General features: G+C 34.1%; 1 protein-coding gene across 2 annotated transcripts in view; it reads left to right on the top strand.

The window, feature by feature from the left end:
• Positions 1–9,823, top strand: part of LOC107658566 (multiple C2 and transmembrane domain-containing protein 1-like) — a 31,594-nt gene extending 21,771 nt beyond the window's left edge. For both annotated transcript variants that reach the window (XM_016447155.1, XM_016447156.1), the window contains exons 14-20: positions 2,454–2,573; positions 4,844–4,963; positions 6,526–6,582; positions 8,459–8,568; positions 8,682–8,791; positions 8,991–9,088; positions 9,165–9,823. In XM_016447155.1, coding sequence (XP_016302641.1) covers positions 2,454–2,573; positions 4,844–4,963; positions 6,526–6,582; positions 8,459–8,568; positions 8,682–8,791; positions 8,991–9,088; positions 9,165–9,236 — 687 coding nt within the window. In that variant the 3' untranslated portion in view covers positions 9,237–9,823. The remainder of the gene's footprint in view (positions 1–2,453; positions 2,574–4,843; positions 4,964–6,525; positions 6,583–8,458; positions 8,569–8,681; positions 8,792–8,990; positions 9,089–9,164) is intronic.
• The last annotated feature ends 1,654 nt before the right edge of the window (positions 9,824–11,477 follow it).

The raw sequence follows: 11,477 nt of genomic DNA, 5'->3' as shown, positions 1-11,477 counted from the left end.
TTGTATGCGATTAATCGCGATTAATCGTTTGACAGCACTAATTTTTACATTTATTAATTTCCATTTTAATTTTTAGTTAAGTTTTTATCATCTTTATTAGTTTTTGATTTTTTTAAATGTCTATATAGTTTTTGTTAATTTTTTAGTTTCTTTGGCAAATAACTGAAATTAAATAAGTTTAAGATTTTTAACATTTCATTTCAATTATTCATTTTCAATTTTCGTTAACGGGATTAAAGGAGTGTCTATTTGGCAGAGGCTATTTACACTAACTCCGCCCACCAACGTGTGGTTGGGCTACACAAGATTTCAAAATCTGCTATACAACGCCTGCTATACAACGGCTCCAGTGGCGTAGGTAGTAAAGCACATAATGTTAGTAGTTATTTTTTGGCGCGATCGACCCGAGTTTGAATCGCCTTTTGCTGAACTCATTCTTCTCCCTTTTCACATCACATATCACATCAGAAAGGAATTTATTTTCAATAAAAATGAAGGAAATAATCGAAAAATGAAAAATAACGTGCCTCACAGGTGTTAAAATTAGGGTTAGGTGTAGGGAGGGCTTTATTGTCCCAAAGTGGCATGCATTTAATCATTTAATAAAAATTATAATTTACACTCAATACGTTATTATTGCATACTGTTTTATAATGTACTACAGTAGTGAGGTCCAGATATCTGGCATTATTTGCGCCAAGTAGTATAAACAGCATCTAACTACTATTATTGCAAATACTCCTATTTTTACATAGTGTAAATAGAATCTATCGCTATTTGAACTTAGTTTAAATAGCCGCTGCCTATTGTTAATTTCAAGTAATGAAAATGTTTTTTTTATGGTTTTAGTTTTAGTTAACTATAATAACCCTATTTCAGAAGACTTTGAATATAAATCACACACGGACCACTTTTATGGGGCTTTTATGATACATCTGTGTTCCATACATAAAATAGCAGCACACGGGTGTGAAATCACATTAGGGGCGAGTAAATAATAACATAATATTCATTTTTAGGTGAACTGTTCCTTTAATCCAACGGCTGCAATCAAATCAAAACCACCCCAATGAGGGCCGCCGGTCCCATGCCCGCCACACAATAGGCCGACGTGTTTGGGACAGGGGGCGCAAGCGCTGAATCGCTGCGTTTTCCCCCTTGCCCTGCCGCTCTAGGTGTTGAATAGAAATGTCAAGCCAGCCCTCTTGAGAGGAGAGGGGCCACCCCAGAGGGCCCGGCTGCGGCTCTACGGCTGTGCCTGCTCATTGTCCTCTCTCTCAATGTGCCTGCGTGACAAAAGCGCTGAATTGGAGGGGCTGGGCTGAATCAGACGCTGTCACAAAGCTGCACATTGAGCAGAACAGACCGATTCTTCAGTTCTTTATGCCCGTCTCAGTGAAGAGTTCAACCGCGGATTTGGCCCGTATATCTAACCCCAGCTGTCAGTCACACCGTCACTTATGGAGATGATTACATTTGCCTCGTTTTTTGATATGCCATGAGATTAGTGCATCTTTTGGTGTGGTTTGTTTTAATAATGCATATCGCCTTTGATGGAAGAGAATAATATTTATGTTTTATAACCAAAAAAAACTTTTTAAAATTAATAACTTATATTGATTAAAAGTTACAGTATAATGTAATTCAGTTTTACATTATAACGTTTATAATGTTACAAATTTATAATGTTCAATTGATCAAAAGTGACAGAGACATTTAGTGTTATAAAAGATTTCTATTTCAAATAAATGTTGTTCTTTTGAACTTTCTTTTCATCAGATTATTAATAATAATTAATTATTGTTTATTGAGCAGCAAATCAGCATATTAGAATTATTTCTGAAGGATCACATGACACTGAAGACTGGAGTAATGATGCTGAAAATTCAGCAAAATTCAATTACCTTTTAGAATATATTCAAATATAAAACAGTTATTGTGAATTGTAATAATATTTCTCTATATTACAGTTTTGCTGAATTTTCACTGTCAAATAAATAAATGAAACCTTGGTGAACATAAAAAAAAACGTCTTTCAAAAATCTTACTGACCCCAAACGTTTGAACGGTAGTGCATTGTTTTAATGTTTTGGTTAAAATATATCTCATATAATTGCACAAAATATATAATTGTGAGAATATATAGTAATACATAATATAATTCTTATACAAGTAAATTATATAAAATATTTATCATTTATATTAACTTTACTTATAAAATATATTTTGTGATTATAAAATAATTAAATTGTTTTAACATTTAGAATATTATTTTGGTTTGAATATATGTCATCAAAATATATTTATGTGATATAAACATAAAATAGATCAATATATTTCAGTAACATATTGGATATAATATTTCCAATTTCTTGGTATTCAGCAGTATTCTCAAATAATGATTTGTTTATGGCTAACGACTCTTGTTTCAGTTGAATTTCTCTCATTCTCAGATGCTGCAGCAGAATTTTAACCGAGTGAAGCGCTGCGTCCTCTTCCTCATTAACGTGGGCTCCTACATCAACAGCTGTTTTCAATGGGAGTCCCCCCGCAGGAGTTTATGTGCTTTCTTGGTAGGTGGCAAACTCTCGTATATACATACAGAAACAAACACCATATTGATATGATACACACAGCTCAAAGAAACTCAAACTCTCGTATTATAGATTAATAGATAGGTCTAGATAATAGATATATGGATGCACAGACTGTATATATTATGATTTGAGTGTGTTTGGTGACTCTTGTGTGTTGAAGGGCTGTGATGTGTCAAGTGTGCTCGTAGTTTAGCGCTGAAGAACCCTTGAGCTAAAACGAGTAGATGTGATCTCTTAGACGCCGTCCCTCTGTGGCCTCGCGCCCGACCTCACCCCACGCTCTGAACACCTCAACAGCCCTTCACACGGTTCCCTCTCGCTTTCACACACTCCAGCCACTCACTTCCCTCCTGTACCTGAAGGAGGCACTGTAGACTCTGAGTCTCCCTCACAATAGATTCGCTTTGCTATTTTCATCCATACCTGTTCATGAAAATTAACTGACCGAGATTTGACCTCCCTCTTTAAACAGTGAAGTTCAGCTGTGGTTTACGGCTATGACTTGAAACTTAAAGTAAAACTAATTTACAATACAGTAACAAAGACTATAAATCCGTTCCAGCTCTATTATCTGATAGGATGAACCATATTCAAAGCCTTTGTGAACATCATTAATACATACATACATACATGTATAACACATACACACACACAAATATATAGTGTGTATATATACTAATGTACACTAATGTATATATACTAAAGTATATACACACTAAGCTTTTGAAAAAGTCTCTTATGCTTACTAAAGCTGTATTTATTTGATAAAAAAAACAAACATAAAAAGCGCAATTTTGTGAAACAATATTACAATTTAAAATACTTGAAACTTAAAGTAAAACTAATTTACAATACAGTAACAAAGACTATAAATCCGTTCCAGCTCTATTATCTGATAGGATGAACCATATTCAAAGCCTTTGTGAACATCATTAATACATACATACATACATGTATAACACATACACACACACAAATATATAGTGTGTATATATACTAATGTACACTAATGTATATATACTAAAGTATATACACACTAAGCTTTTGAAAAAGTCTCTTATGCTTACTAAAGCTGTATTTATTTGATAAAAAAAAAAAAATCATAAAAAGCGCAATTTTGTGAAACAATATTACAATTTAAAATAACTGTTTTTATAGATGATATATATTTTAATATATTTTAAAATGTCATTTATTTCCTGTGATGGCAAAAAGTAATTTACTCCTTTGATGAATAGAAAGTCCTTTTTTTTTTGTAAAATTAAAAAGGTCTTTACTGTCGCTTTTGATCAATTTAATGCATCCTTACTGAATAAAAGTATTCATTTATTTAAAACATTCCACAGATTTTTGAAGTCATAATGTATATAGATAGATGTCACATACTTGGAAATCATAAACCTACACAGTAATTATAATGAACTATTAGTATACTGCTATAGAATTATATTAGAATATTGTATTGTGATGATTAATATTAAAGTGCCCCTATTATGGATTTTTGAAAATTACCTTTCATGCAGTGTGTAACCCAGCTCCAAGTGAATGAAAACATCCTGCAAAGTTTTAAATCTGAAAGTGCACCGTGTATAAAGTTATTGTCTCTCAAAAGAAATAATCGACTCTGAATCATTGAAACGAGTCGTTTTTAAAACGAATCCCAAGCCGTTTCATGTTGAAGTCAACATGAAACATTAGCATATTGCCCGCCCACTTGTTGGTCTTTTCACTTTGGCCTGAATGAAAATGTAAATTCATTCTAGTGATGACATACAGCCAATGAGAGACCAAAGATACAGGGCAGCGGGAAGTTCGGGGAGGAGTTATATGAAACGTAGTTTGCGGACCAGTGTTGCCAAATCCGCGATTGCCGCCGTTTTTTTTTTGAGTAACTTGCCCGAACTTTTACTGGGGGACCCCCTCGAAAGCAACTGGGCTATTTTCAGGCTAGTTTTGAGTAGTAATTGGGCGGGTTTTGTAGCGAAAACCTGGCAACCCTGCACCAGACAGAGCTGTCGGGTTGTTGGGGACTCCCAAAACCAAAATATGAACCTTTCATTACCTATAATAGGGGCACTTTAAATGTTATTATTTATCAAATATTCAATGTTAACTATATTTATTTATAACCATTAGCAGTTATTATAGTAACTTATTATGAAGGAATTATTATAATGAAAATGGAATTGCAAGACATCTATTAATCGATAAAATTAAAGAATATTATTTTTGTTGTGATTGCTCAGATCTTTGTGGTGGTGGTTTGGAATTTCGAGATCTACATGGTTCCATTGTCCTTGCTGCTGCTGCTGACCTGGAATTACTTCCTGCTGGCCTCGGGGAAGGAGTCGCACAAGGGAAGCGTGGTGAGTGTGTTTATGGATGTTGACTCTCGAGTCTAATGAGGGCTAAATTTGTGACATTTATCTCCAGCTCATTTTAAGCACATGGTTGTTGTAGGCCGTCACAGGAAATCGCAATGTCTCGCCCTACCTAAACTATCTTTGTTTATTTGAACTATCCATCAACAATTCCTGGTTAATAAACAGTTACGTTATATTGTGCATGTTTATTGTGCACAGCTGGAATTGAATGTTTTTATTCCAATTACTTCAGGTAATTAAAAGTAGTGCAGATATAGGAGCTCTTAAACGTGCCATTCCACTTACCTGGTGTATTTACTTATCACATTTTCCAATTAAATTGTGTCAGACTAATTTCATGCCATCGTGAAATGTTGCCAATCACACTAAGTGTGTGCGTAAAACTCCCTGAAAATTGATTCCATTTTAATTGTTAAAATGGCGTGGAATGAGTGCTGATGACTTTCAGTGAGCGGCATTTCTGGAGAGGGTGTTCGCTTCCCAATTAAGCCATCAAAATTGTAATTAAATTTTTATTCAGGAGTATCCAGCCAAAGAGTCAGTAGCGATATGCATCAGATAAATCTCAAAACAATAAAATAATAATTTTCCGCTACTTTGCAAATTAAAATATGAAATTATCATATTGACCAGCATGAATTTAAATGTTTTTTATTGCTTTTTTCGTAAGCTCGATTTCAGTTGACGGACACATGACAGACACTGAGAGAGAATCATTTTCACATTCAGAAGGAGATGGACACTACTATACAGTCTGTCTCAAATGTGAGCCGTATGCATATGTGTTTTCATATGTGGCCTAATGGCTAATAAATGGCGGAACAGTTGCCATTAGATTGTCATCAGTCTGTATGTGATGCAACGTGGGTGTTTAAATGACATTCTAAACTCCCCAGAGGAAAATGTTATGCTCTGAGGTTGATCTTTCATTGCTCAAGAGACTCAGTTATGATTTATTTAGATATCAACTTTATCTCAGATGTTTCTTTAAAAACTGATTAGAAAAATACAAGTGATATGGTTCTTGACATTGAGTATATAAAACAGGGTTCTCATGGTTATAAAATTGTGATTTACAGGCCTGGAAAAGTCAGGAAAATGTATAAAATATTAAAACGAAAGTTTTTAAATTCAGATAAAAATGATTTTAATTGCAGTTATTATTGTTTTATTTTTTATTATCAAGTAATCAGGAGTGACTTGGAAAGGTCATGAAAATGCATTTGTCAAAAGATTCCTACTACAAATTTAATGCGGATAGAATAGCTCAGATAATTTAATTTTGGAAGAATTTAATGAGAAATGTTTAAGTTGACATGAAGATCTCGTACTTCTCATAAGTTCATATCGACTTTTGCAGACTTTGGTATCTTGGCAAATCTGAGCGAAGTTTAAGCATGAGAAGCATGAGATTTCTAGGGTATATTTCTTAGGAAGAGCAGGAGAGCAAAGTTTCTATATGCTTTCCATTTGATCTCATTGCTGCTCTCATTCTAGCAGAAACAACTGAGATATTAAAAATTATTTTTCTTGTTGCTTGATAGCAAGCGATGGAGGACCTTCTTGAGGATGTGGATGAAGAATATGACAAAGATGACAAGGTAACCATGCATTTCTATGTGGAAAGGTAGCCTCATGATTTCCTTGTCAACTCATTTAGACCCTCTTATCACTTGGTGACAAGCATGGCCGAAGGAAATCTACCCTCCATCTCATTTCTATGTAGAACAGCACTATCGTTTGTGGTCTTGTGTGTTAGCTGAAGCTCTCGGGGACAGCTGAAAGATTGGCATACGGACACACAGTTTATTATATGTGTCAGTGCTTTAGTTTAATTGCACCTGAGGCTTGCATTGCCAAATATATGCAACATATCCCAGATGTTTAACTCCAGCCGTTCTTTGCATTCCCATAACCCTTTGTGCGCCACAAGGCAGCCATTAGCGGCCTGACCTTTGACCTTGGGAGCTAATTTGGGTATTTTGGCACAAATGACCCAGACACCTGTTTTCCATTCATAAGCACCCCTCATAGGCCCAGGCTAAGCCTGGACATATGTTTGCATTTAGCTTACCACCGGCTGGTCATGAAAATACGGCAAGGGTTGGTATCACTCTCCAAGCTTTCAGAAATTGTTCCTGCTAATTTATGGGGACAATTGATTTGTTGAACCCCGACTCTGTAAGTTGTCAGAGAAAGAATAACACAACTTGCAGCCAGTCCCACTGAATTTCCATCTGACCAGACACAGGTGAGGACTGGGGTGCTGAATAAATGCTGTCAGACTGGTCACGATCAAACAAGGAAAAACACAAGATAGCATGGTTTGAATCACTAATAATTTATTGGAAAATTATTAATGACAATCTATTAGATCAAACATTAAATACCCCATAAAATGGTGTAATTAAAATTCTTTTTTTTTTTTTTTTTATGTTTTTGAAAGTTTCTCATGCTCATCAAGGCTGCATTTTTTTTTTAAATATAGTAAAAACAGTAATATTGCGGAATATTTTTTACAAATTAAAACTAAAATTAAACTATTCAAATATTTTAAAATGTAATTTGTTTCATTTATTTGAAATAGAATCTTCTAAAATCTTTTGTAAAATTATAAATGTATTTACTGTCAATTTCAATCAATTTAATGCATCCTTGCTGAATAAATGTATATTAATTTATTAAAAAATAAGAATCTTAAATATATATTAAATTAAATCCTTACAGTGAACTGCCCCTCTCTCTCTCTCTGCTTTATTAACTTACAATTAACTGTATTTTTATCCAGAAACATTAGCAGATATCTTTATTATAGTAACTTATTGTTATGAAAGGACTAGGAAATTTTATTATATGGACATTTAGTAGAAAATGGAATCAGCCCAACTACTTTGCTACTTGCTATTGAAAATCTATTTATGCACCACATGAACAAGATTTCTATATTTATGGTCTGCATAAATATAGTATAATTACATAAGAAAACTGTAAATTTTAACTCTCAAAGTGTATTCAAAAACACTAAGAACAGTTAGAAAAACAAGCAAAAGGATATGGAAAGCTCACATTTTGAATTTGAGTTACACTATTTTAAATGCAACTTTTGACATTTGATTGAGATGAATTTAAATCTAATGTTTAACATTTATTCCGTTTGGTTCCAAAGAATCGTGTCATTCAGAGGCCCTCTTTTCCATATTAATGAAGCTGTGGTTGGGATTGGAGATTTGCTGCTTTTGTGTTAAGCTACACCAACTAACCTTTTAGTCTAAAAAGAAGAGACACCAGACAGCAAACAAAAGCTTCCCCACCCCCACGTCTTTCATTTCTCATAACGCAACTAAACAACTCATGTTACCGTATTAGAAGATTTCCTACAGACCAAAGTACAACTGTTCAAAATCTGCATGAAATCTATGTACAATAAAATGAATTCTGTTGAGTAACTTGCCATGTGCTTGTGCGTTCAAACAACAGGACTCAGAGAAAAAGGGCTTCTTGGACAAATTCTACGCGGTTCAAGATGTGATCATAACGGTTCAAAATGCTCTGGATGAAGTGGCCTGCTTTGGGGAAAGAGTGAAGAAGTGAGAAGTTTGGATGTTACTCATACCTTTAATGTTTCCTTTTTTAGTAGCATTCATTTTGTGTAATGAATGCATGGTTGTATGTTGTATATCATGCTGTTCCTCTCTTTCAGCACGTTTAACTGGTCTGTGCCTTTTCTGAGCTGGTTAGCCATAACGGTTCTATGTGCCAGTGCCACACTAATATACTTTATTCCACTAAGATACATTGTGCTGGTCTGGGGTGAGAATTCCTATTGCTTTTCCTAACACTTTCCCAATGGTTTACTAGTCAGATTATTTCTTGTTGTAATGAATAATTGCAGAGTACCTTTTAAATAGAGATGCATTTCTATACATAAGATGAGTTCTTGCATTCTAATGATTTAAAGGGTATAATATTTTGGATATTAGTAGGATATGAACATGCATGTCCCACACAGGTATCAATAAATTCACCAAAAAACTTTGGGACCCCTACATGATTGAGAACAACGAGCTGCTGGACTTCCTGTCTAGGGTTCCATCAGATGTCCAGTTGGTAAGTGATTGATAAGTGATGTATTCTCATTATTTTGCATGATTTACAACATGTTTGTGCAAAATATGCTCATCAGATTCAATACAAAGAGCTCAAACCAGAGACTTCTCTGAGCCCAAGCAAGAAAAGGAGGAACAACCCCGGATAGATGCTGAACTGTGATTTGACCTTTCTAAATCAACAGCCTCCAAAGCACTGTCCACATACAATACACTGTGAATTTTGCTAAGGAGATTGTTTTAAAAAGAAAGAAATATTTCTATCACTATTTATGCAAACTTGCACAACTATAATAGCTCAAAACCTAATTGTTCATTAAATATATTTTTAATTATTTATATACCCATTTTTATTCTGTCACTGATTCACAATCTGTGTCTTGAACATTTTTATTCAAAGAGACTTATGTGGAGAAAAATGCTGCAAGCCGGATTCAAACTTGTCTCCGACATGAGCACCATAGCTCAAAAAACATGTGCCTACCACTTGGTCACAGCTACAGCAAATTAGTTTTTAAATGTGATTTTTCCAGTCAGTTGAGTCTATATAATGTGGCTTCTGGTGCAAAAATATCAGCATGAAATATCCGCAAACGTCTGCACAGTTGAATGTAATAAATGCAACTGTCTGACCATGTGGCTTTTTTTGAAAACACCCCAAAACTTTACAGTGAAATTTGCACCTTTGAGGTTGCTCTATAATATCATTCTTCTTGGATAATTATTTTTATCCGCAAGCACATGGAGAAACTGCATGCTGTGCATCTAAATGGAAAGAAAAGTGACTGTAAATATACAATGTGGAAACATTATTTATGTTGTTATGGACATGTTTACCCATGACAGATGTCACATGCTATCATGAAATTGGGTTTTATTGTAATATTTGTACATTGTGTTGCTTGTTAATGATGCGTCAATGATCTATGAGCATGTAACTGTTAAGCAGATATACTCAAGCAGATAAATTATTATTAGTTGGAGGAATTAGTTGTGCACATGTAAACAAAAAAGGCATGTTCATACAGAAACCAACTAATGAAAATCGTTCTCTGTGAAATTTTGGTTATTTATTTAAAAAAACTATGAAATAATAGACCTTTTTCTGAATGTTGGTGGTTTGTTATGTATTTATTGGTCTTCTAAATTCTACATTCCAATCCATGTTACTTCTGTACTGTATGTGAAACTGGTCATTTAGAAAAAGAAATGTAGGGCAGGATTTGATTTCTTCCATCAGGAATTGATTGGATCTCTATGAAATTTTTTTATTTGGCTCAACGTGCACCAATGAATCATTCACAGTAAGACAAGAATAAATAGGGTCAATTTTGATTCCATGATGACTTTAACCACACCCTACAGAAGGAAATAAATAAATTAATTAAAAACAAATTATTACATGCAATTAAAAGGGGTTTTAAGTGCATATGGCAGTGTATAATCCAGTATTTCCTCCTTGTGTAAAATGTAGATTTTTAATCATTTGTCCAAGAGCATCTAATTAGCTAATCCAGATTAGAGATACAATATGTGTGAAGTGATGCAATTTCTGGAATGGGGGCAGGGACAGTAACAGATGATGAATGAGTCATCAGGTGGAGTTTTGGTCTCCATTAAACACGTTCATATGGGCAACTGCAGGGTCCATCTCCCAGTTACAAATGAAAGGTTTATAATTAGTTTCTTTAATCTCTGCCTTATTAAATAAATGCTTCTTTGGGAATCAGGACAGACTAATTGAGCTATGAAGGGCATCTTTTTAAAGTAGCAAAAGAGCAGTCTTTGGCCTGGGCTTTTAAAAGAGATTAATGAGACTTTAAACAGGTCTTGGGTTTCCCTTCTCACTTCAATAAAGACCTATGTAATTCTCCACAGTGCTGCCATTGACGGTTTAAAGATCCAAAACAAGATGGTTGAGTAAACACATATACTACATATTTCAAAACCTTAGCTATACAATACACTAAACAAAAGAACAAATGTCAGTTTTAATCATACTAGTCAAAGCTATGATTGCCTATGTTGCCTAAAATAGAAGTTGCAATTGCTTAATTTCAAGTTCAACAACAGATCTATGTAACAATATTAACCGCTAGAGCGCCAAAAGTTACATAGTGCTGCTTTAAAGAATTGACTGCTATGTCAGTTTTTACATTTTCAGGGATATATCGTGAATCTCATGAAAACATGTTCAAGTCACATTTCCTCCCAAAAACTGGGAAAAATATAAAAAATAGATATATTTTGCATCCAGAAAATTATGAATTTTTCATTACTGCAATGAGTATTTATTGCATTATTTTGTATTTATTTTCAATAAACATTGTAAATGCTATCACTATCATGTATAAACAAACACACACACACACACACACACACACACACAC

This window comes from Sinocyclocheilus anshuiensis, unplaced genomic scaffold, assembly GCF_001515605.1.
Source record: "Sinocyclocheilus anshuiensis isolate Anshui unplaced genomic scaffold, SAMN03320099.WGS_v1.1 scaffold343, whole genome shotgun sequence".
NCBI lineage: Eukaryota > Metazoa > Chordata > Actinopteri > Cypriniformes > Cyprinidae > Sinocyclocheilus > Sinocyclocheilus anshuiensis.
The sequence above is the reverse complement of the archived record's forward strand: the minus strand, read 5'-3'. Positions and strand labels throughout refer to the sequence as shown.